The 26942-nt window shown below is 41.8% G+C and overlaps 1 protein-coding gene across 9 annotated transcripts; it reads right to left on the bottom strand.

Moving 5' to 3' along the window:
- Positions 1–1304: 1304 nt before the first annotated feature.
- On the bottom strand, positions 1305–14842 carry bdnf (brain-derived neurotrophic factor). Of its 9 annotated transcripts, none has more exons than XM_078944403.1 (2): positions 14726–14842; positions 1305–2455 (listed from the first exon to the last, which is right to left on the bottom strand). In XM_078944403.1, exon 2 carries the CDS (start codon positions 2432–2434, stop codon positions 1625–1627), a length of 810 nt encoding a protein of 269 aa, XP_078800529.1. In that variant the 5' UTR covers positions 2435–2455; positions 14726–14842; the 3' UTR covers positions 1305–1624. The 9 variants fall into 9 exon arrangements, with proteins under 9 accessions (XP_078800529.1, XP_078800530.1, XP_020569060.1 ...); XM_078944404.1 differs by lacking the exon at positions 14726–14842 and adding an exon at positions 14596–14614; XM_020713401.3 differs by lacking the exon at positions 14726–14842 and adding an exon at positions 13897–14050.
- Positions 14843–26942: the final 12100 nt, after the last annotated feature.

Below are 26942 nucleotides of genomic sequence, written 5' to 3' on the forward strand. Positions count from 1 at the left end.
TTCTATTCATTTTTAAAACTGCATTTTAAAGTTTTTTTTAAATTGGTCATACAGAGATCAACGTGATTTAGTTTATCCCACTGTGGCTTTAAACTAAGGTGCTGATACTTGGTAAACGGGGATTTCTCGTCTGCCAGAGGAAAAAAACTGACAGAGCGGCTGCTCTCTTTTAATCAAGATGCCAAGAATCGCTTTTGTGCTGGATCACAGTGAGTGTTTTGTCAAAGGAAAAGGAAAGTTTAAAAATGGGATTAGCTTGTAGTCATCCTGAAATACCAGCTGTATATCTTTATTGTACACAAAAATATGGGTGGCAGAATCCATCACTGTCAATCTGAGTCATGCCTTTTGTGTATTCAAGCCTACTGGAACTTGTCTACACTTGAATATGTAGGTACATGTGTTGTGATCTTAAGTTCATGCAATTGTAAAATATCTCATGCGCAGCTGAAGGGCAAATTAAGTAAATCGCTGAGCACCTGAGTCAAGATAATAAAAAAGAGGAGATCAAAGCACTGATGCTGTGTTCTACTTGTGTGCTAATGGGAAACTTTTTTTTATGAGAACCACCAACCACATGTTTTCTTATTGCACATTCCTGCTTAAAGCCAACAGCCAAATCCCACTTACCCGCAATTGTGTTCACTTTCTTCATGTGTTTGCTCGCAGACTAAAAAAAACGACAACAAAAAAGAGCTAAGCGCTAACAGAGCTGGATTTTTTTCAAACGTATGCATCAAAAATGGCAGCTTGTGGGCATGCATGTGTGCAATGAGTGCTTGCTCTGCTTTTCAATTGGTAAGTTAGTCTATGCGGAAATCCTGGAAATGTACTGTTAAAACTTTAGCGACATTGGTTTTGGTTTTCAGTTGCCTATAGTCATTTTTATTTCTTGAAATATTTCAGTTTAATATTGCAAACAACTTCACAACATACAAAATGAATAATATTAACCCAGAAACATGTCTCATATATATATATATATATATATATATATACTTTTTTTAAATATATATTTTCCTCTTGTGGGGATAAAAAAATAAACAGCAAAGCTTTGACAACAGCACCTTGACATAGTAAGTAATTCCAACATTACCTTGAGAAGTTTAGAACAGTAAACAGATAAATTACTCGAGAGGAAACTGTTTTCTGCTGAATATGTAAACTGAATTCTTCTTTTTTTATTCTTTTTCTGGTCAGCATCATATCCTTTTTTTTAAGTGGATATTTCTCAATTCACAATTGAAGCAGCATGCAAGCTTTTGAAGATGGAACCGTCCTCTCTCATTCCTTCATTCTTTGCCTTTGTTTTTTTTTTTTAATCTTCTCCCTTCATTTTCTAATTCTTGGCAATGTAAACAAATCACAATGTCTTGAGTCAAGTGATATAGTAATTTAAACTGGGCGCAAAAAGACTCATCAGATTTTTTTTAATTGTTTACAAGGTCATGAATATGTTCAATAAATAGACTGTAGTATCACTTTTACTGTATAAACCATCTTTTTTACATGCAGTTCATAAAATTTTTCACGGAATAATTTACCCTGTTAAGTATATATACAAATAGATATTTTCTCTTTATTCTTTTTTAAACTCTGCAATAAAATCTATACATTTTATACACTATCTCCCTCTTTTAATGGTCAATGTGCATACACAGGAAGTGTCTATCCTTATAAACCGCCAACCAATCTTCCGTTTGCTATCCATGGTGAGTGCTCGCACGTAGGACTGGGTTGTCCTGCATTGGGAGTTATAATGCCGCTTGTCTATTCCTCTGCAGCCCTCCTTTGTGTACCCCATGGGGTTGCATTTGGTCTCATAAAAGTATTGCTTCAGTTGGCCATTGGGGACAGGGACCTTTTCCATGACGGTAACCGTCTGCCCAGACATGTCTATTGCCGTCTTTTTATCCACAGCCGTCACCCACTGGCTAATACTGTCACACACACTGAGCTCTCCCCGCCTCGATGGATCAGAGTGCCGCCGCACCCTCATGGACATGTTAGCGGCATCCAGATAGTTTTTGTATTCCTCCAGGAGAAAGAGCAACGGCGGCTCCAAAGGCACTTGGTTGCTGATCATCACCCGCGAATTGTACAGGTCGACATCCTTGGTCTCTGCGGCGACCACAGGCGATGGGCCCCCACCTGCCTGGCTCTTATCCGCCCCCTGTCCCAGCTGCGCCGCCTCTCCCTCCACCTCCAGCAGCTCTTCTATCACTTGCTCAAATGTGTCTGTGAGTGAGGGGAGTTCCCCGTGCTGGCCCGGCCCGCCGCCGCTCTGCAGAGTCCCGTGGCCTCGAACGGCCGTCGCAGCGGCGCCCAGGTAGCCTTCCGTCCGATGGCCCCGCATGCCCGGGGCATCTCTCAGGGGCGCAGCTCTCATGCAACTGAAGTATGAAATAACCATAGTAAGGAACAGGATGGTCATCACTCTTCTAACCTGGTGGAACTGGAAGGGGAAGAGAAAAACAGACAAAGTGGGGAGAGTCGGTCAGTTAAAGAGCATTTTCAACAAAGCCAGCTCCTCTCCTCTTCTTCACACCCACAGATCCTACTTTCTTCTTCACTCTTTGAGTGCATGCCAAAAAGAAAGCCTGAAGCTTTGCAGTAATCAAAACAAGCTTCTATTGAAATCATACTGGCACTGTGTCGTCAGTGTTTTCAGCTTGTTTGCAAACTGGACTCTGTGCGAGGTCTGGCTTTGATTTCTATTTGTTGGCAGCAACTGAGAGCTGAGCATTAGAGAGGCTGCTTTTACCAAAGATAATATTACACAAATTGATGCTGAAAGCGCCGTACACTTATATTATTCATGAACTGCTGAGTAAACTCCAGTGTGTGCAGGTATGTGCTGCTATGAAGCTGCTAACCAGCTTTGAAAAAGGCTTTAAAATTCGGCACATAAGTAGTGGTTTCCGGTTATTAGACGTCATCTGGTTGATACATTAATTGTTTTTACACCCGATTAAAACCACAACTGACAGATGGATGTATTTAGAGCGCTCACCACGTCAGGGTCAACTGTGAAACGACAAAACAGATGGGCTCGTAATCGTTTGAAAGCCCCGCAAGCAAAATCCCCACCATCAACAGCTCAGGAACCTCCACCCGTGTGCAGCACCTCCACAGCCTGGCTGATGTGTTCGTGTCAGCTCTGGCAAACACTGGAGCTGTGGTTTTTATTTATTTAAACGGTAAACTGGTCGGTGTTGCAAGACAGGTATGACACCAAAACCCCATGTTTGTGAATGGGTTTGTTTTATGAGGGACTCTGTTTGGTTTTTGGCAGGTGGACGCTGAAAGCACTGCAGGATGAATGAGCAGGATGTCATGAGGAACCAGAGATGTGTCATCTTCCCGGCAGCTTACAAGATAAGCAAAAGAAAAAAAAGAAGGGAAAAAAAAATCCACAAGGGAGCCATATGTTGCAGAAATGCTGAACATTTATCCTAAATCAATGAATTGACTGAGCACATGCTCATCCCTTACCTCTTAGTTGCTCTAAGATTCACAGCAAATCAATGAATTGGTGAACATCCAACAGCTAAAGGCTTCATAGCGGCAAACACACACATACACACTCAGAAAACAAAAACAAAAATCTAGATCTTGCTCATTTAAAAATAGCCTGGCCGTGGCTTTGACTGCACTCCGCATGTCCCAAGCTGACGCAGGAAAAGGAAGCGAGCAAACATACTCCTGCCTTCGCTCAGGATGGACACGAAAAACCTTTACAACAGGGAGGAGCAAAACCCCACCTTAAAAGCATTTGTTTCATTCTTAATTGGTATCTGGGGCTGTGGCTGCAATTAACCGACACCACGGTGAGTGCCATAGAGATATCTCGTCTATAAATAGACGTGCTAGGAGTCTCACAGTCTCTATTCAGAATATCACATCCTTCTTCTTAATGAGGCACTCATCCCCCGAGCTCTGTGACGTGCTCCTCCGGAGTGTGTGCTGGATGGGGAGGGGCTGGCTTATATGTGTGTTAACTTTGGGGGGGGGGGGGGGGGGGTATTTTCTTTTTCTCCTTTCATCCAACAAATATACCGATTCAGGAAAAATCCAAGAATGAAGACCTCATATTGGAAGTTGTTCCAAATCCAGTTTATGAATTAACATTATTCTGTCTCCAATAACAAGAAGGTTTCTGTAGAGCTTCCCAGCATGGAAAAGCATGTCGGTTTACGGGATTGAGGCCAGTCGTGAGCTTTATGTGTAGGAAGCATTTAGGCTGATATAATTATTATCAGCATCGAGCTCAAATGGTTCCACTTCCACGAGAGGGAAATGACGGCAGAGGCCTGATTACTGTTAGGCGTCAAACTTCATGCTGGAAATGGTGCAGACGAAGAGTGCTGCATCTTCTGTAACAGACCACAGGGGTAATATTGCAGTAGCAGGGGGTGGGGAGAGTGCCAGCGTCATTTCACAGCATAACAACCTCCGATGACGTCTCTTCCAGGTCTCCATAGGGGAGAGGATGGAGAAGGCGAGGGAGGGGAGGTTGCTGAGGGGGGGTAATGCCACTCAACAGTGCGCAATTGCATGCCATTCCCCTGGGTATCCTCACACCGGGAACAACAGATGATTTTATTTCTATCTCTGTGATTTCCTGTTTCCATCAGGACAATCAATATGGCTTATGCTCTCAATCAACATCCTGTTAAAATGCGATAAAGCCAATGAATCATTTAATTGCTGTGGGACCGGCAGAGAATCTCTGGCTTATATCTGCACCCAGGCTAAATGTGACAAATGTTTGGTTTGCTCCTGTTTCATCCATCCAGTGCAGGAACGTTTTCACGGGAGTCCGCAGCCAATAAAGAGATGGGTTTGTCTGTTTACATAATGAGCATGAATATTTCATCAGGAAAGAAGAGTCAAATCTGCTTGCTGATGCTTCTAGATGAGTAATGTGAGAAGTTGGTGAGTTAAAAAAAACGGATCCCCCTCACTTCAAACAGAGACCTCAGGGTACTGTACTGAGACACTTTGAGTTTTGATCTGATAACATAACGGTGTGGAGGAATGAAAGATCCAACAAAAGAAATCCTTCCTAAAAATACAATCTGAACATGAAAACCCTAATGTTTGACCACTTTGCCGTCTATAGACAACCACCTGTTTCATCGCTGAGAGAACACAGATGTGTGACAAGGTAAAGTAACTCCCTCTCACATTTATTCTTTTGTGCCGCATGGGGATTAAAGTGATAAATGCCTCCTCTGACAGTTACTGAAAAGTTTCTCTAAAGCATGAATGAACTAGCAAGGCCAGTGTTCATACACAATGTGTAGAGTTCCTCTGCGTGTCTCGACACTTTTTGACTTTAGTGTGAGTGAGATTATCTTCCCACAAAGGAATATGAACACAATTCTATCAGCAGAGATGAAAGAACGAAATGTCCCCCTATGTATTTGAATAGAAGCACACGTGCAGCATGGACTCTTTTCCACAGCAGCTTCTCCATTATGGGTATCTTTCTTTGATTCTTCTAAAAGTGTGGAGGTCAGAGCTATTTACCCAGCAGCAAGTTTTGTCATGCTCAACACGACAAGCCCCACAGCCTAAACGCTCGCTTTTGCTGGGAAAATAGAAGAAAATGTTCTTAAAAACAAAACTCTACCTTGGCATCACATTGTTGTGCCACAATGCAATACATGAAAGGCAATTTAGACTCAATTGAGCTGTCTGCAGTAATGGCTGACACATGTGGAAGTTTGCTTCCTCCTGGTCTGTTTTCAATTTTCCGAGCACGTTTAGTAATAGATGAGCATCTCTATAGATTATACCTTGGCCTCCAGGCCAACCCCTGGTTCCTGCCATAGAGAACCCAGCATTCAAATACCTGCTGAGTGATTTATGCTACCCAAATGAGCGGCTCGCCTCCTGCCTTGTCCTGTGTGCGGCAGTGTGCGATCACAGTGGAAGTACACGATCAGTCCAGTTTGGGTTGAGGTGCAACCAAGTGCCTGGGTGGGAGCTTTAGGAAGTCATCTAAAAGTGGTTTCTAACCTTAAAAATGAAGATAAGAGAAGCAGGCCTGCAGTTCTGAACTGGCAATTCCCTAAATTGAACACTAGGTGGTGTCTGAGACCGTGAAATAATAAGTGTTTTCCTTTACCTCCCTGTGCAAAAGCAGATAGATAGATAGATAGATAGATAGATAGATAGATAGATAGATAGATAGATAGATAGATAGATAGATAGATAGATAGATAGATAGATAGATAGATAGATAGATAGATAGATAGATAGATAGATAGATAGATAGATAGATAGATAGTTTTGTTGTGCGTAAAATTGTGTGCGTAAAGGGAAGATAGTGCGTAAGGATAGATGGAACTTGGTACAATTACGTTCAAAGTGTAAAACTCCTTTTCTGCTGCAACTTTGAGACTGTTTCGCCACTTTCTTTCCTCTGCTGATTTGCTGTACAGTCATTCAACACGAATGTACTGTAGGTCACAGCGTTGACAGCGTTGTCTCTAGCGTCCAATAAAGTTCCAATATATGTCCATCAAAGTGTTTGTCATTGCTTCTCAAACAATAATGTAGAACTTTCGAAGACTATGATGTACGTGAGTGCGCTAAAATCCCAAAGGATGTCCTTTCCATCAGCCAATTTCTAAGAAATTAAGTTAAAACTTGACTATATTGACCCAAAACACCGCTTTATAACAGTTTGCTTTTTTTTCCGTTCTATCCCTTCATGAGATTATATCTCCGGAGCTTGTGCTCCCCACTGGAAACCCAATCAACATAATAACAGCGTTTTTTATTAATGAACGGGGGGATAAAGTTACACAGATCCCCTGTCGGGCTGCGGCGCTGTAGGTGCGCAGGAGACCTGGACTTGATCGAGCCACTTTTAGACCCACCACACACACACACAAACGCAAACACACACGCACACATCATCTGTTTCCCCCTCAAAAAAGCCTCAAACAATAGCAAAGTTACCGAAAACGAGCACACACGTACCTTTTACTGCCCAGTCGGTAAAACAGACCATTCAAGAGGATAGTGTAGTCATCTGGGATGTTTTGGACAACTCCCTGAGTAAAATTTGACTTTAGCGGTATTTCTCCTCTCCCTGCAACTCTCTCGGTAAAAAGCTTCGGGATATCTCTTCAGCTTTGGAGCAAATAAATTAAATTATTGATGGTGGAAATTGCATAGCTGAGGTAATGCATTCCCATGGCTGCGCGTTCCCTTTGAAAATCGTCTCAAACTGAAGTTGTCGCACGTAAAAACGCAGCAGCAGCACCGCGGGATGGGAGACCTCTGGAGTCGAAATGAGGATCCTCTTTGCAACTACAGTAACTTTACTACACAATGACGCGGCAACATGTGACCTGCCGCCGGCTGACTGGTCGTAACCGAACTAACAGCCCAGAGGCGAAACTATTAGTGCGATTTTAAGGTGCATTACTCCCCCTTTGTTTGTCCGCATCTACAAAACAGAACAAACGATTGAAGCCTCTCCTCTTCCGTATTTTCTGCTCAGCCTCCTCCAGAGTAGGCTTTTCCACCCCTCTCTTTTTTTTCTTTTTTGAGGTTTTGCGTAACAAGCGCGTCTCCACCAAAGTCGTGATAACACTGCGTGCCATTTAAAAATGTCCTGTTTATGTAAAATTGGATGTTCGGGGTGTTTCAAAAATAAACATTTCTCTTAGATGACTATATGAGGAGATTAGATATGAGCAACATGGATTCCATCTTACTAATGAAAGCCCAATCTTGAGCTGCCCGATGCGTCATTTTTTCTCAATTCTGGTGCAATTTTTGCTTCCCCCCCTGCAAATTGTTCCTCACGTTGCAGGTGCATGACTTCTTTGCAAATGCTTCTGCAGTGCAGTGATGGTGCTATCACCAAGTGACAGCTGATCTGGGTAACTTCTGAAGCTGCAGATCATGACTGTCCTCTTTGGTCCACCCTCACACATAATCGAGAACAAACTGGGATTAATTCACCTCTTTTATGAATCTGGATTCAAATAAAGAGCTCTCAATCGTTCTATTGGTAATGGATGTTGGGAAAGTCTACCTCTGATGAATACGAGAGCGAGCATAATGGAGGAACAGCAGCTCATTATCCTTGCGTCTTGGCAAGGATCCAGTGCAAAGATTTATTGTGATGCGTTAGTAATATTGCCATCATGGCTCTTCCCTGTGTGCTTGTTTGGCGTGCAGCAGTATAGAAGTGGATGCTCACACCTGCTTAATGAGTCACTCCCACCTCCAACACACCCGGGGATGTGCCAAGATAGATATAGCCCTCCCTGAAGGCTCACAGGAGGCGAGGGCAAACTCTGGATGACAAAAAGTTGCATCAGCAATCACTGAGCGACATGACTCCAAAGAGAATAAGAAGGAAAAATGGGCTCTGCTCAGGAGGGGCTGTACCGAACAACTAATTCATAAATAAATCTCATTAGGAGAGCCAAAAAACCAACATCACGGCCCCACTCCTTTCTACAAATGCAGCTCAATTAAAAGCAGATGCGTCAAGACAAGTGATCCAGCATGATTGGAACTGACATTGTCAAATGGGTTAAATGTATCGAGAGGGGCCCCTCTTTGCTGGACCAAACCCTTCTGAAGTGACTTTTTTCGGCAGTTCATGACAAACATCCCGTTTCATCCGGACACATTCCTTGTTTCCCGAGCTTGTTTGTGCCGCAACCGGTGCTGGAGACCAGTGAGAACCTTCAGCACCAAACCCCTCCACCTGGCGCGCCAAAGTGCGCCTCGTCGTGCGCGCGAGAGGAGAAGAAGCGTAACACGGCCGAAATGACATTTTGTGAAATGTCATTTTGACTTGCGGATAAAAAGAGAAGAGGATGGGTATTTTTTGATCAAAGTGGAATTGCATTCCTGCTCAAGGAGCAAACAGCCAAGGAAACGCGTTGTTTGAGGCTGGGATGACGTCAAAGAAGTGGAGAGGAGAGTGGAGACAAGTCTGGGAGCGCAGGACTTAATGCCATCCCTCCTGTGATGACAATAACCTTTAATGTAATCATGAGAGAGCCACGGCACACTGGTCTGACAAGTCTGGTTTATACAGGCCTCCATCCACACCCCTATGTAGCTGATACATCACTTCTGTGGTGGTGAGGACTGCAAATCACTCCAGCGAGACGCATGGTCTCTGTCTGTCTGTCTGTCTGTCTGTCTGTCTGTCTGTCTGTCTGTCTGTCTGTCTGTCTGTCTGTCTGTCTGTCTGTCTGTCTGTCCTCTTTCCTCCGCATCAATTTGCTGAATGAACACACACCAAGATTTGCCTGGAAACAGTCAATGCTGCAACGTGCTGTTGTTCAAGAGGTTCAAACTGCATTAAATGAGCTTGAAGAGAACCAAATGTTACGTCCCCCCCTCCCCTTTTCGTCAGTTTTAAGTTAGAAACAGATGCCATTCACTTTTTTTTCTGTGCGTTCAAGACTCGGGAGGTAAACAACCGCGCGTTATTGTTTCCAGAAGTTGCTGCTTTGCGCACGGATTATACCACACACTCCGTCGTCCCGCAGTGGACGCGCCTTAACTCCATCTACCGTGTATGTTAATAACTCATAGTGGGCTTCCTTGATGCAAAAGCACAATCACGCCACGGAGTGACGAAGAGCTGATAATTAAAGGCTCGGAATGAGCTTGACAGCGTCGCATCCTGCCAGAACTTGCTGAAACAAGCTTGTTAATTGGATGAAGGGTGTCGGTGATGAAGATGATGGCGTGGTGACTAAAGCAGTGGCAGCAGCGACCGCGGCGGAGGGCGAGGTAGCCTTCCAAACTGGTGAAGATGATTAACTTCCCTTTTATTCTCCCCTTCCTTCCTTCATTCCTTCCCTCCTTCCCCAGCATCACCACCCCACCAAACACGTCGTGATGTTCGCTTTGTTGCGCGCAGAGATTTCCACCAAAAACAACCAATAGTTCTTTTACACGTATGAGAATAAATTTTCGCCTTAAAGAAAACGGCAGCATTTATGAATGAAAAGGTTCTGGATGAGCGCGTTACGACTTTTCTAAGAACGGAAAAAGCACACACACACCCCTCAAAAATAATAACCATCGGAGTTCAATGATGTCAAACGGAATAAAAACGACGCAAAAAAGGCAATTATTGTGGGAATTTAAACAAATGTAAGAAAAATATAAATGACATAATAAACAGTTTAATCCCGGAATATCATCGTTTTATTTCTGCGCCCTACCCCTTTATTTTCCGTGTAATTAAAAGGCCTACCGACAAAAGATTGTTTTATTGTGCAGTGAAACCTACCATCAGGTTTGTTATTGACGCCCACCTCAACTCTGCAGAGCTGGGAGAGGGAGGCAGAAAGAGACAGGCACAGAGAGAGAGAGGGGAGATTCTCGGTAAAGATAACACACGCGGAGACGCACGCACCCAGGGGCGCGCGCACCGGAGCGCACGCCCGCACACAAGCGCACACAGCCCCATTTATGGACTGATCCGCTGACGTACATTGCAGAAAAGTGCTATAAAAAAACCTTCATACATACAAAGTGTGTCGTGCCACCCCACAGACCCCTCCTAACCCGCCTCCGCTCATCCCTCCTCCTCCACCCAACACGCCCACGCCCACACCATAATCCCATGTCTCAGTAGGAGAAAAAAAATATTAAAAATACTGCTACATGGCCAGAAAATAGCTATTCTGCTGATAAAAAAATGTTTGATTTACCATCACGAAAAAAATCCGACACAGACTATGTAATAAAAATATCTTAGTGAATGAAAGGCCAAGAATTGATTTTACATTTCTATTTGTACTTTTTTTCAGATGAAACCGTTTTCGTTTCGTTTGATTAATGATGTTTTAATTCATAAATAAAGAAGAATTTCATTAAAATGCCGCAAACATGTAGGCATTCTGCGGGCGACGCAGCCTTCATTAATTGAGCATTTTATGAATGTCGGGCAGCCTCATCAGCTGCGGATCTATGGGGGGTGGGGGGGTGGGGGGGGGTTGCGTCTCATCACAGAGGAGTAATAGGCTGAACTGTAATATGCAGAAAGCGATCCGCGCGCGCGGTAAAAAGTGAGCGAAAACGCCGGCGGAAAAGTCCCATAATCCTAATGCAATTAGGAATTTACTGGACGCGCTGTGTTGATTTGGAGCGCGCAGCCTGCATGAGGTGCCTTGATTAAAAACGGGACTGTGAGTGGGCGGTGGGTTCGGTGGGGGTGGGGGGTTCTCTGGCCGTTACTTTGCCTGGCATCTTGGATCAGAAATCTTAAATCTTTGACCGCAGGGTTGGGGGATTGGGGTGGAGCTGAGGATGGAGAAGCGATTTAAAGACTATTTCTTTGGCTGTGTTTTTATGCATTTGTTTGTTTATTTTTTTTAAGCTCTGCTACAATCCTAAAACGCCAAAAAAATTGTCTTTTTTATTTAGAGGAAGAGGGGAGCGATGAGGAGAAATGAGTGCGATCACTTTAAAGAGAAGAAAAAACAGAAGAGGAGGAGGAAAAAAAAGCCCTTGGTTCCTGAACAGTTGCATATCAAGCCGTCTTATCTCTCCCCATTCAGCCATAACATCTGTCAGTGGATGCGTTTGACCACGCCCATCTTTATTGTAATTTCCCCCACTGGAATAATGTAGAGAAATGTGTGAACTATCAAAGAAGCTCGCATCGCAAACGAAACAAACAAAAAAAATAATAATAAAAAAACATCTATTCTAATAAGGAATGTAAAAGAAAATATCATTAGTGCTCACTATAGGCGGTTCCGATCAGGCAGGTCGGCTGTGTACGGACACACACACAGACACACACAGTAAAAAAAAAAAAAAAAAAAAAAAGAGGGGGGCAGGGTAGCAGGTGAAGTGAATAGCACCTTATGAATGAAACCGTAGAGCGGTCGTAGTAAAAACACAAGTGATTTGATGGCGATGACGGGAGGGGGGTGGGGGGTAGCGGAGGCGCGCGGGGCGGGGTGGGGGTAAAAAGAGTAGGGTTATTTTTGGTCGATAACAAAATCCGGAGGGTTAGACATCAAAACAAAATAAAACAAGAGAAATAAAAACGATAGATAGATAGATAGATAGATAGATAGATAGATAGATAGATAGATAGATAGATAGATAGATAGATAGATAGATAGATAGATAGATAGATAGATAGATAGATAGATAGATAGATAGATAGATAGATAGATGGTGGATGGATAAATGGATGGATGGATGGATGGATGGATGGATGGATGAATGGATGGAAATTTGCATGCATCTGCATCCCTCTCAATCCATTTGGTGCTGGAATCATTACTGCAGCGTCCTGAAGTCCCATATTGGTGGCATGATTAGGCGCAACGCAACGATTACGCAAATTATAATGCAGCAGGCGGTGTTCGGAAACTCTACAAACGCGTCCGAAAGCTCTCCTTTTCTCCCCGAGAAAACGCATCCACGTTCCAAACGAGCGACACAAACGCATGTGGGCTTTTTCTCCCCCTTCTTCTTCTTCGTTTTCTTCTTCTTCTCCCCTGCTTCTCTTTTCCGTTAAATGTCCAGGCACCACACTTCATTTACATGAAAAATAAGTATTTGAAAGGCTTATCTGTCACCTGGATCGGGTCTAATTTTGGAGCAATTTCGGGTCCCAATTACAACGCAGTGCTTGTAGTTCAGAAGCGGGTAAAGACGAAAGAATGACAGAAATGACAGGAAAACAATGAATTGTTTTCTTACCTTTATAAGGGGGCTGACAACCACTATGTGCGTGGTTAGATCTCCGCGACCAAGACTTGCATGTCCCAAAGTTTAACGCAGTGTGGGGGGGCTTATAGGTACTGAGAATGTGGTGTGCAAAAGACCAGACGCCCTAACATTTCAACTTTCTCTGTGCTTTTTAGAACAAAAAAAGGGATTTCAGAAAAAAATGCTTTGGAGAACGAGTTATTTTTAAGCGCCTTTTCCTTTTCTCCCCTCCTCTCTTTTTTTGCGCCTTTTCTTTCACCTCTCTAAAATCCCGTTTGATTTCCCGTTGAAAGACCAAGGCTCTGTCACAATAAGCTTACCAAAAGTTGGAAAAACAATCCCAGGTTTTGGCAAAAAAAGGGGGGGGGGGCTGGGAAAAGAGAGAGAGTTGGCGTCCACGCGGCGTTTTAGTCCATGCACGACTCCTGTGCCTCTGTCCAACGTGCTGAAAGCATAACACAGCCAGGGTGAACTATGAGGGGCCAAGACACTGTCTCTACTTTTGTTTGAGTCTTACCCCCCCCCCCCCCCCCCCTCGAATTACTGCTTCCCATTGTCACGTGTGTTTTCCACCCCGTGCCAAAGCTGTCCTGTTAATATTTGATCAAATATTGGTCGGATATTTCCTTCCAGATAAAACGACAAACGCCGGTTCAGCAGTGCACGCTCGCTTGAAAGCCTGGAGATTCAAACTGCTGCTACTCCGCACCGTTCTTCCTCCGAGCTGTCATGCTTTTGACAAGTGTCACGGGTAATTGGCTTATATTCTAAAATGTGACCAACGCGCTTAAGCAAAAAAATAAAAATAAAAATAATAATAATAAAACAGAAATCATCATAACATACATGCATAAAACATGCGAGCACGCAGCCCTCCAATACAGCCACACATTGCGCGCAGACACAGTGTAATATGTCCTTACCCCTCTCAATGAAACGACATATCCTGAGCAGAGAAATGCCACACAATCTGTTGTTTAATTATTTTTTTCCCCTCTCACACAAGCTTTGTCAACACCAGCCTCAGCAGACGCGGCTCTCGAGTTTGTCAAGTAGGAGTCCAACCCTTCCAGCGATGCGTTGCCAGACTAAACAGCGAGCACGACTCTTTTACTTGTAATCATTGCTGATCTGCTGCGAGTTTTCATCGCTACTTACCATTTTCCCCCCCATATGCTGTCCTGGAGACAGAAGTGTCTTAATATCCACTCACTCCAACAGATGCTGGTAGGTAATGTGTCTTGTTTGAAGTCATCATATGAGAACTTCTGCTGTGCACAGTAGATCGCCCACCACTTCGCTGACTTATGAATCTAATAACCCTTTGCAATATCGGCGTGCTTAAACTCTCTTAGGCAACACCTTGGTGGCTCTTCAGTTGAGACAAACAACAACAAGCTGTGGATGTCAGAAAAGCTCGTGCAGATATACGTAACACCCTCGCCGGGACAACGCCATTAGGGGTCTTACGTGATTCAAAGGACTGCTGCACAAGTTTATGGAGGGGTTGAAGCTTCTGACTGTTCCCCCGTTGCTGCTTCAAATCTTTTAAATCCACAGTGACGGACATAAAACTTCTGACACGTTCGGGCGTTTGCGTTATAGACCGTAAACTCCCTACTTGGCGCGGGGGCCACAGGCCGATTACGCACACACTAACTTGTCATGAAGGTGGCTCTCGAACGCGGACAGTGCGGCACAGGGAAAAAAAAAACATCCATGGCTACCATGCGTGTGCATGTCAACTTCCAGAGGAACTTGTTGCTGCGCAAAAGAAAGAAAAAAAAAAAAAAAAAAAAAACAACTCCCCCACCCCTTTCTCTAATGTTGAGTTGTTTGCCTCTCATACATACTTACATTGACAAATCTGCAGGGAGTGCTGCGTAATACTTTTGTTTGACCCCTCCGGCACAGAATTTCCCTCCCAAAAAAAAATGTAAATGAAAAATTGGTAAATTTAATCCCCGTCCTCAAGAGGCGTACTTACACCGACAGCTGCGTGGAAAGGCAGGTGTGACACTCTCTGGATCAGGAATATCTTGAAGTTCAAAGGCGAAATCTGTTTTCAGTAAAATTCCATCACTTGCACTGCCAACACTCAGCCATCTGATTGTTATGCAGTGACGAAGCGCTGTGCTGTCAAGTGAAGCCCCAAATGTACTAAGTAACATGAGTAATATGTGATATTTGACGGACTCTTTTCCAACATCCCAAACTTTCTACAGAGAAACGTCTCATTTTGGTGGACCCCCCCCCCCCGCTCCTTTTTTGGTCATATTTTATAGAAATCACGCAGAGCAGGTGGTGCGTTTTTTCTTCTTTTTTGCTGTAACTTGTAGGTGAGGATGTCTTCAATCAGGACTTCTCTCAACTCCCTAAAAGTTTCTGGGGGCACCAAGTGGAGGTCCCCTTGGCTGTGGTGCATCATGCATTGATTCAATCAACTGATACAAATATGACACATTACTAATTTGTCAGACTGGATTAGAACAAAGCAGAAACTTGTAAAAAGTTTAACATTTCTGTCAAAAAGACACAAGATGGCATTATCTGATAAAATTAGTAGAAATCTAGTTTTTTTTAAATGGTAATCCTAAGTTTTTCTTGGTGTTGAGTGAGAGTTAAAGGCAACAAGTGTTGGACAGAGTCACACATGCTGTAGCTTATCATCCTTGAACTCCCTACTTGTTGACTTTTCACACAGGGGGGCTACTCATTACAGGCTGGTAATAAAAGGCAGCCACGCAAAGAGGAGAGGTAACACATTCCAGCTCAGCGTGGACAGCATTAAGAGGATGAACAAGTCCCTTCACTCGCTTCACATGATTAAATGATCAAGATGTATGTGTCCCATCACGTCTCGGGCTCCTACCATCATCCTACTCTCAGGCCCTTTCTTGCTTCCTGACGTGGTAACTTGACTTGCTCCTACTTGTGATGTTGTTAACACTTCCTCTGCTCCCACACCTTTTGCAGACTCGGTTACTGACTCATGCTCGTCTCTTTTCCACTATCCATGCCCTCCCCCGCATTCTTCACCATCACATCTTATACCGAGCTGGAGGTCACAGATCAATCCCTTCATCCCCTGAGTGGCGTGTGACTGCGTGGCATTTAGCTCCACGATCTGCCAAGGTGCTTCACCTCTTTTAAACCCACCTGGGGAACTTTTAGGCGTTCGTGTGGGTTGGGCAAAAATGTGTTGCTAACTTGTTGAACCTTGCGGACAAATGTGGGCTGGAGCATGAAGAAGACTAATCTGGAGGGGGGAAAGAAGAGCTATAGAGACAAAGCAGCTCTTCTCCTTGGTGTCTGTTTCAGTGCCACTTGTTGTGATACACAATCTGCCTTTAAGATGTGCCAACAATCTGCCAAGGAAAAGCTTGAAAATGAACTCGGTGTCCGCCTGTGACAACTGAACAAAATGAATCAGTAAAAAGATAGTATTGTTGAGGCCGTTTTGACACTGCACTCGTCATTCTTCCCTGTTTCCATCTGCTAATCGCATTTGGGCCCCGTCTGGTCTCCGAAATCATTACTAAAACGCAGAGTGGCGACCTCAAACTTTGAGTCTATGAGAGCTTTTTTCCCCGTGTGACGTAATGACGACTATTAAGTCAGGATGGATCCAGTCAGGACTGTGTACCATTACTCTGTCTTAATCTTTGTTCCATGAATATTGATAACAGGAGCTCTACGTCATGAGTTACTAGTACCTGCTGTTATAAATAGAAGCAGGTTATCTCTTGCTCTCAGATGTAGCCAATGTATCTCCCCCCTCTACCTCTTGTATCTACAGGAAGTTGAGCTCTGAAACAAACAAAGAGCAGAAGAGAAAACAACAAATAGTCTGATTACACACAAGTACATCAAACTTCTGCCCCGCTTGTCTCAACAGCTTTATCTGTGATGGTCAAACCGATTTGAGTTTATGAAAAATAACAAAATATTTACATCAAAATGTGATCTAAAAATGCACCAGTTTGTGAATGAGCCAGTTTGCTTCTCTGTTGACAAAGTCGGGTCGTTCTGCGGTGCAGCTTCAAAATATGAAGTGAAGTGAAGTGTGGAATTTATTATCGGGCCGGGCCGGTGACTCAGAGTTCAGATCTTCCCAAAGTAATGCAGCCTGTAAATAATCTGTGCTGCGCCGCCATACTTCACGCTGATAGCAAAAGCTGCATTTGTGCTAATTCTGGTGTTCTATGTTTAGTGTCACGGACAGAGCCAGGAAGAATGGTATCTGGGTTGCCCCAGTGGGTCAGCAGCGTGAGGCGAAGCCGAGGGTGCCGGTGTGACGCTGAGGGTTTCTTTCTGGTTCTGCACCTGTTTCATCTGTTCTCTTCTGACCATCACTCACCAGTTAAAGACACAGGTGACTGCATAAACTTTGTCTTTGGAGCCTGGGAGCAGAAATCTGGAGCTCAGGGTGTGATATATATGTGCATTGATCTCCTAACTCTGACTAACCTCTGTCTGGATATGAGTCTGGAGTGGAGGATGCTGCCTGTCTGCCATTATCTTTATGGCCGCCTGGGCGAGACGGGTAATCTCGGGCCTGCCACCAGACTGAGGGACGGCCAAGCTGCAGCAGGCAGCAAGGAGGGTAAGCACTTTAGTTTGTATTTAACAACTCAGGATATGCCAGATGAGGGTCGGAAATATGAATCCCAGCTTGTTTCAGATTAAATTCTGCCCCAGGAGTGAGGCTTATTCATGACTGAAATGAATGCAATTGTATTTCAAATCTGCAGCTTAGGGCCCTGAGATGAAAATGTGCATGAGTGTTTGTGTAAGGAGTCCTGTGAATTTGAATAGTTTTTATTTGCATATTGTTGCTTAGCTAAAGGCATTATTGGTTCCCAGTGGTAGTGACCTGAAATTTTGCATGCATGGCAACCCCTGTGAAGGATAGCTCCTTTATGCTCAGCCATATATTGCACAGAAGTAGCATGAAGACACTGACCTTCAACGCAGCACATGAATGCAACATAAGTCGAAGCAGATGTGCACATTTCATTGCTGTCCCTCCCTCTGCTTTTCCTCTGATTTCTACAAGAAAAAGAAACAAAACAATGAGTTTGTCTGTTTTCAGAGTGAAGTTTTAGACATCTTTGTTGGCTTGGCTTTCCATATTTGTGACATCTAGATGCCAGACTTACACAGAATGCATCGCTTTTGAACTTATTAATAAGGATTTGGATAAAAAGGTGGACAGCGACACTGTCAGTCAGTTATTCTTTTATTGTTTACACGGCAGTAGAAGTAATTCCTCAGTTACGTAGGTGAACACACAGGAGGTAGGTGGCAGATTGTGAGTTCAAATATTTAACTTTGTGTGATTCACTTCGTATAACAGCGAGGTGGATTGACACAGCGCTGGACACCCAGGCTGCAACCATCCACTTTTACCTAAAAGAAAAAATGGACAACTCCTTCTTAAAAAGAAAAGAAGTGTTTGGATTTTCATAAAGGATGTAAAAAAAAAAGCCTAGCATATAAACCAACTTAAAATGCAAAGTAAGTCAAGGTCAGCATCACTGTAAAAAAAAATCAGCAGACTTTAAAAAACAGGCATTTTTGTGTGTTTTTATATAAAAGCCCTTTTTCTGACCCCATATTAAAATGCCTACGTGATGAATATATTCTTTATCTGCTTAAGAACTGGTGGGCGCCCAAGAGCAGAGGGGTCGGGGTGTTTATTTATTTATTTATTTATCTTGCTTTATTACTGGTCATCTCCCATCAAAAATAAAAGCTGCTGCCCGCGCAGGAGGTGGAGACTCATGACTTGAAGGCAGGGAGTTTACCTCCCTGAATGCTGCCTCCACAGCAGCTGCCAAAGGGCTGCGGCTCCAACGTCCAGACTGGTCTGCGCATACAGTGGGAGGCGGTTGTGGAGAAGCTCAAATTGCCCAGACAAAAAGGTTTACAAAATTAGGCAGAGATTTAATTTTACATCAGAAAACAGAAAAGATCAAATGTAACAGAACGTCTAGCAACTTAAATCAAGCGTCAAAGCACAGAATAGTGCATTTATACTTTGGCGTCACAACCTTGAGGCCATTGTATGGTGTAGCCTGAAAGATTTCAGCGAAGGTAGAAGAAAAGGAAGACCTATTGTGGATTTAGTAACCTTGATCAAAAAGCCACCTGCTGACGAAGATCATGAAAGAACCAAAAAGTATCTTTGTTTGCGAGATTTTCTCAGGTTTTATGAGGGTCGCATGATGCACATGTAGCAGACAGTTTCTGATTAGATGTAAATCCATTTGAAGAGGTGTAAAATTTGTCATCTGCAAAAGTAAACAACGAACACGATAGCCTGGAATACTGTTTGACTGTTAAATTGATCTAGTTGACAAAATGATTGATATGAGCCCCACAAGGTTATATTGGATTTAGGTTACAAATGTGAGCAGATTGCTGGAAAAAGCTGCAGGAAAGCTCAATCTGAAATGTGTTGGAGTTCATTTACAATAGTGCCAACATTGCATTGCTGACAGAAAATTCATTTTCAGCTGGAAAATGTAATGATTGGCCTATATTTAATCAGATATGTTGTTACTTGTCCTGTTTTTTAAGGGGTTTGATGCTGGTCTTTAGAATTCATCGTGTGTGCTTATAAAAAATACACATTTGCAGAAAAAAAAAGAAAAATAATTAAAGCGTGTTACTTACTATAGAAATAAAAACAAAATAAAACATTTTATGGACCAATAACTTTGTCAACTTGTGAAGGAGGTTTGGATCTTTTCGTTGTGTTTTTGGTTTTCACAAACCAATAAATACATTCCATAAAAAACACACAGAAATGCAGAATATATGTTATTACTTGTTTTAAAATAATAAAAACATATTTCAGATTTTCAGGGGTTTAAATTACATTAAATCATTTACTTTATTTTAACCAGAATCCTCACTTTTCGGGGAGGTGGGTTAACCCTTTGACGGTTACTAATGCAGCTATGATTCAAATCCCTTTGGCTCCAAAATTACCTTATTTAGCATCTACCTGAAAGCATAATCAGAAGTGACATTTTACTTTTTCATATATTGTCATAGCACGTCAAGGGGTTGAGTTCAGAAAACTGAAGTAGTTCTGGCTGGTCAAGAGTACAAATAAGCGTCGGCCCTCCAAAAAAATAAATAAAAAAAGACAGACAAGATACCCCATTACAGGTGACAGACAGACAATAAGCAGAAAGTTAAAAACGGCGGTCTTAAAGGGAATAAAAGCTTTGCCGTGAATAGTGAGGGGATTGTTAAGGAGAGCACAAAGAACTGGGATTTCTTGTGTGTTTGTCTGTGAGGGATATCCCAGCCAAAGTTTCTCAAGACATCAAAGGCCTGCTGCAAATAAAAGCACACTTGTCAGGGGTGAACAAACTGCCTCCTTTATGGCTTCTAACCAACCAAATTCACGCGCACAAAGCCTTTGGATGTACAACACTGCAAAGAAGACATACTATTCAGATGACATGCTTTGTTCTCTGGTGGTTTGCCGTTTGCTTTTGTCTGTCCTGACCAGGACAGATACATAATATCACTGGATCAAAATCCTTTCAGGTCTTTTTAGTCCCTGTTAAAGAATCCCGTTACACTCCCTCCCCCATGCACTCCGCTATTCTTTCTTTTCTTAAACAAAGTAAACTTGATGCAGGCAGATAACACTTGCAGCCCTCAGGCCTCATGCCCAAAGATGAGTCTCAGGTTCAACCCCCCCCCCCATTTGCCAGCAACCTTGTACAGATTGTGGTCAGACAGACTGGACATGTTTTGCCGTTGATGGGAGATCTTTGTCCCGTGTGGTTTGCTGTTTCTTCAAACATCTGCTACCTGCACTTGTCTCAAAAAAACAAAACAAAAAAACCTTGTCAGTTGGAAAGTTTTTCCATGCATGCACTGCCTTTAAAGGGAGAGAGTCTATTCCACCTGCACACGCTGTGACACAACTCACAATTTCAGTGCAATATGTCACCTCTTTTCTCATGTTATTACAGGTATCCAAAATGTTTCTCGTGAAATAATCGCTTTTGCAAAATTGAAATGGAATATTTTATTTTCTGAAAGGTATCTGTGGTTGTTGTTCCAAAGATAGTGAGTATGGGGGCACAAAACAGACCAAACACATTTTCATAAGTGATTAAAGGGTTTCGTTATAATTCCAAAACTGTGCTCCTAAATGGTTTACAAGGGTTTTTTTTTTTAATATACGCAATAGATGTATTTTATTCCTGTCTGTCATTTGCTGTAAAATGCAAACATATCTCCACTGCAGAAAAAAATCCTTGTCAAATTTTAGACACATGCATGGAGCTTGAAAATAAAAATCTAATTTTACTGCCTTAACAGATTTCAGGGTACTGAATAAAAAAAAAAGAAGTCTCTGAGTAAATACAATGACTCATCACCAGGGTCATTTGCCTTTCTCTGCAAATGAGTGTGGGTGTGTGCCTAACTTGCAGTTATCGGCTGCTTATTGTTTTTTAATCATGGAAAAGAAAAAGAAGTAGTGAAAACGAGAATCCCAGGGTTTTGCGGCCACTCTGCATGAAAGGCTGGAGAGGCGCAACCATGTGTGCATCTGCACTGAAAGTGTGCTAGGGAGACAAAGATCGAAGGTCGCGTTTTGTGCCTGAAGACGCGTGTTATTTATGATAAATACAGTGTATAGCACACCTCACTTTGGCGTGCTTCTGAGGGGTAAAAGGTGCAAAAAGTAAGGAAGGGATAAAACAATGATATCTGTACGAGTTCAAAACATAAATGGTGTCATTTTTTGACATCCTATAAAAAAGGGCATCTTTTTCTTTCTTCCAACTTTTTAAAACTCAAAACTAAAGGTAGGCAAGACTAAATTTAATTAACTTCTTTCTGCAGAAATCCTGCCCACATACAGTTAAAGTTATATCCATGGTAACACTTCATTTAAAAAGGTGTGCATGAGACCAGTGTAGCACTTTGATGAATAATCTGTACCTGATCAGGAATATAACTGTAAAAAAAATGAAACCAACCTTTCAAACACCTATCCAATCTTAAAGTAATCTTTTTATACATTTAAATGAAAGAAGGATCCAAAGCTTAGAAGAAGCATCATCTCCAAAACCTTAAACTAGATGAACCTGCTTGGATTGACGATGTTCAGTCACACAAAGGAAAACCTCACTAGAAACAACAAAAACTACTTTACAAAAAAGTTATTACTAGGAAAATACAAAAGAGATGCTCCATTCTCCTTAACCCCCCTTATCCACTTTACGTTAGAAAACCAATTCAGATTCATAAGTGTGGTGACCATGAATAACATCAAGCTGCAAAAGAATGAGCAAGACTTACTTCTTCAAAAGTACAGTCACAGAGAAATGCCTCAAGAAGGTGAGATAAACAGAGAAGACAGCTCAGCTGTAGGAAGAAGATACAAGTCATCAGCATGTACGGCCCACCTGTCTTCAGACCCAGTCAGGGGGATGAGGGGTGGGGGGTAAGCTGGCGACAGAAAGAGAAAGATACCACTGACGTCAAGACATGTAAACTCCTACAGACGAATCCTGCAAATCCAGCACCTGAGGCTCTACAAACAACGCAGAGATTATTGGATTAGTGAATGCCATTATCCATAATGAAACAACGAGACACAGGGAAGATTGCCCCCAAAGATGGACTGATGGGAATTCTCGTCAGGCAGAGGAAAAGCAGGAAGCAGGATGGAAGAACCTTCCCCTCCATGAGATGAATCACAAGGCTGCCACGAATGAATCACACGAGAAGCTGGAAATGAGTCAACGCAGAGTGCGGGACTCGGATCGCAGCAGCACATCTGCAGACCCCAAACACCAAGATGTGGGCTGAGAAGAAACAGCAACGGACAGAAACGTTGTCAGTTCAGACGTCTCCACGATCAACACAGTGAACAGCTCAAACTCCTGTAAACCACCCTCTACTCTCTGAATCTCACACTACAGCATGATGGAAAGAACTGACTTTGACTTACTGACTTATGTAAAGTGTGTAAAAAAAGATGTTTATAAATCTGAAACAAACTTCTTGATCTAACGGAGTCTACTGTGATGGAAAAACAGTGTCTGGATCTGAGAAGCATTATCCCTCCACTGCTACCGTACTATCTGTCATCATAATTACATTTTAATTAAAGGGCAAAATCTGAACCAAAAGTGCTGTTAGACGTTTCAAAATGCTCTTTATGCAACTGTCATCTAATGCAAGCAGATGCAGCTCTCCTCATAAACTCAAAAAAAAGAAATAAGAAAAATCACACCAACCTAAATTCAAAGCCTTCTGCCGATTTTAGAATCACACATGTATATGTATAAAATGTAGATCAAGTTGGAAAACTGTTGCTCTGAAAATAGAAAAATAATTTGTCTGCAGCCCTCACAATGACAGCTGTGACTCCTCATCTTTGGAGGAAAGTTGCAGTTTGATGATGAAGTTCTTACAGCTTTCTTTATTTCAATAAAACAGCAAAGATAAAAATTCAGATTGCATCTGTTTTTTGTTTTTTTTTAACTTATTGTGTGTATGGAAAGTAAAAGTCTTTCTTAATTTAAGTCAAACAGCCTGTTCAATGCAAAGACAAAGCTTTTGCTTTTGGTATTTGGATTTTTACATTTTTATTTAGCACCTTACAGTACATGCATTCCGGAATATAAGACAAAAAAAAGCCTGTCTTTAATCAGGAGAAAAAAATTCTGATATAAAATCTCAATAGACTAAAGTTTGATATTTCCTTCTCAGATGACTTTTATATTGCAATGAGCACTTCAGGCAAAAGGTTCAATGCTAAGAACAACACAGTCAGAGCGGCTCTGAAAACCGCCTGGATTTTCCACGTTTTACATAAAATCTATCCCAGCAATATGTAGATTTGCAAAATGATATCCATCTGCAATAGCTCAACAGTTGAATTTTAGTGTTTTTTTTTTTTAATTTGCTAATATTTTTAGGGAACATCCATGGAGTTCCCCAAGCTAGAAAACATGAGAGAAACATGGCTGAAGGAATACATCTAAAAAAATTAAATTCTCTGTAAAGATTTAGGACAATAAAGGAGAACGGAGCTGTATAAACAAAAGATGCATGATTGTGTTTGAGAATGGGTGAGGGTACTTTGAAATTGCATTTTAATAACCCGAATTTTGTAGCACAGAACTTGAGAATTCAGAACCAAAAAAGGATGTCATGTTAGTCGGAACCCAGCCTTCTCCTTTCTGAACTCAAATCTGATCCAAACCCCAAAGGATAAAGTGTTGCAGTTCATCAAAGGGCCACTGGAGGCAGGTTGCAAAAAGAAGCAATTATCGCTTGAAGGCCACGTTAAAAAGTCTGATTTTACACAAAAAGAAACTTTTCTAACCAAAAATAATCTGTTTAATACTCATTGCTTTGATGTCTATTCATGATAACTATGTTTTCATATGTATGTATATGTGTAACTGTGTGGGATGGATAAAAAAACTGTTTTCAAAATTATTTTAGAGCTTTCATGCACATGCAATTGGGCAAAGTTTATTTCCAATTTTTGATTCTACAAGTTGTCCCAATTAAAAATATGAGAGAGGGGTACACCTCAACTGTAAGAGACAGAATCACGCTGTAAGATTATAAAAGAATTCATTTGAATAATAGTCAGAGACTAAATATTCATCATCTACAAACAAGTAATAATTTTGTCCATCACAGACCTGTTGCATCTTCTTTAAGAAGCTCTTCACTCCTCCCATCATTAACCATTTTGAACTGGTTATCTGCATTTAAGATACACAGCCTTAAACAGTCAGGCAGCAACCTCACCACAACAACCAGTACCAAAGAGCTGTCAAAGAACACCAGGGACAAGATTGTACACTTAAAGAAGACTGGGATGATCTGCACGGAAGAATAGACAAACATAGCAGCCACAGTGTGTAAAAATCTGTTAAAGACCTACAGAAAATGTTTGACCTCTGTCATTATCAACCAGGGTACTTAACAACATCTTGAGGTAAACAGTTGTTGTTGACCGAATATTTTTTTGGTAGGATTATATAAAGTTATTCTTTAAAAATCAGAGTCTCACAGTTGAAACATACCCACGATAAAGTTACAAACGTTTCATCTTTTTAAGTGGGACAAATTGCAGAATAATAACTGACAAATACTTTTCTGCTCCACTGATTTGAGGCCTTGTTTCTTTAAGTGGTGGGTGAGTCCAGCCAACAGAACGTTCACCATGTTCCACCTAAATGCCTGTTTTTTTTAAATATTGTTAGTTGGATGTAGCAAACTTTGATAAATGTCGCACTTCAAGCTACATTTCGGAACTGGTCTAAGACAATGTGCAGGGATCTCACTGAAGGGTTCAACCACAAATTTCCTCTCTAATCAGAAATAGGTGCTGTTTAATTTAGGGTTTTACAAGGTACAGCTTGAGTTCTGTTCTTGGAGAAACCATACATCAAATTCAAAACTTTTCAACTGTTTACATTGTTTTATTGAACGTATTATCTCAAACACACTTCTAAACCGTATTAGGCCTCAGAATATCCCTGAAACAATGTCAATAAAGGTCCTGTAGTACCAAAACCATCAATGATCATCATTACAATAGACATGCGTTGCAAAATTTCTGTGCAAAACATTATGAAACTCAAGTTGTTGATCACTGTAAAAATATAATCCTTATTCTGAGCCATGAAACATTTTTCTGTTTCCCCTAATATATTAGAAATTTGAGAAATGTGAGCCTTGGTCAAGAACACAGAAAACAGGCCACGTAATTAGGAAGGGTAAAATAACATGAATAGATGAAATAGTTTGGTTTGGAGGACTATCATGGATGGCAACTGAACAAAAGCTGGGGTTATTTCAAAAACCGTACATAGACTTTTAGTAATTTCAGGGTCTTCTCAAAATTCTAACCTGAGTCATCCTGTTGAAATTATGGCAGGTTTACAGGAAGGGGGTCAAGGAGGGTCAAGAAGTCAAGGCCAAAGCATTTGTAAATTAAACGCTTGGAAATAAGCATCTCACTAAGAAAGATTGTACATTTCTAGCTTTAATAATTAAAAACAGAAGTTACAATAGAAAAATTACAAATTGAATATCAAAAAACACATTTCAAAATTCCTAGTCTTTACAGGCCAGGAAAGAATATCAAAAAAACACAAGAGATGGTTAAAAATATAATCAAAATTGATCATAATTATGGAGGAGTTATGCCAAATCTGGCAGAAATGGAGGCTTTAAGTGTAGATCCACTCCATAGGGTCAAATGTTCTGGTTGTAGTTGGAGAAGTGGAGCAGAAAACCAAAGCAGGAGCGAAGCAGCAGTGAATTAAGCAGAGTCGGTGGACGCCCACAAGGTCCTGAGAGGACGTCTAATCAAGTGCAGCAAGTGAAACACCTGTGTAGGTGTAACATGTATGTGGCTGTAACTTTATTTGAAACAAATCCAATTAGGCTGGAATAAAAAGTTCAGTAATAGAATAAAAAAAAACCTGTTGCCTGCGTAGATGGGTGGTCTGTGGTGGTGTGCTTCTCCCCTGCAGGAAGGTTACCTTGCTGTGCAGCACGGTAGCTTTGTGCTGAGGGTTCTTTAGGCCCCCAGACACCACAGAGAATAAAAAAAGAGGAGGGAAAAAAAGAATCTAGCATAAGGCTGAATAACAGTTTTTCTCTGCTTCAGGCTTTTTAAAATATATTCTAAGGATGATATAAATATTTGCTTCAAACGGCAAATTTTGTTGTAATTTCCCCTTTTTAGATTCTCTAAGAGAATTGGTGCGCTCTCCGTTTTCCACCAGGAAGGATCTGTGAGTGTAAATGTCAGTGAGGCTGTCACTTCAAAAATACTAATGTTGTGAAAAGCTGATTTGTTTTAAAGCGAACTTTTTATATAAAAACATTATACTGAAAATAAAATATTTAAAGCTTTTTCTGTAATGTTGATGAATATAGTTTATAGATAGTAAAAACCTAAAATTGAGTGTATTAGAGTACAACATCAGACCAATCAAAAGGGATGTTTTCAGTCCAACTGTCAGGCTTTTGAATACTATGGTCATTTCAATCCATGTAGTATTTGTTTAGGGCTTCGTTTGCATACATTCCTGCCTCATTGTGACATGTATCAGTCTGAGGCACTGTGGAGGTGTAATGGAAGGCCAGCTTGCTTTGATAGCTGCCTACAGGTCATCTGT

The sequence above is a fragment of the Oryzias latipes genome, chromosome 3, assembly GCF_053564925.1.
Source record: "Oryzias latipes strain Hd-rR chromosome 3, Olatipes_Hd-rR_3.1".
In the NCBI taxonomy this organism is placed as follows: Eukaryota; Metazoa; Chordata; class Actinopteri; order Beloniformes; family Adrianichthyidae; genus Oryzias; species Oryzias latipes.

What these genes read in the sequence shown, in the direction of transcription:
- bdnf (XM_078944402.1), bottom strand. Translation starts at nt 10,474, where the DNA reads ATGGGGCTGTGTGCGCTTGTGTGCGGGCGTGCGCTCCGGTGCGCGCGC. An exon ending in CGTCAATAACAAACCTGATG is followed by an intron (nt 2,456 to 10,294) that starts GTAGGTTTCACT and finishes TTCCCCTTCCAG; the next exon opens with TTCCACCAGGTTAGAAGAGT.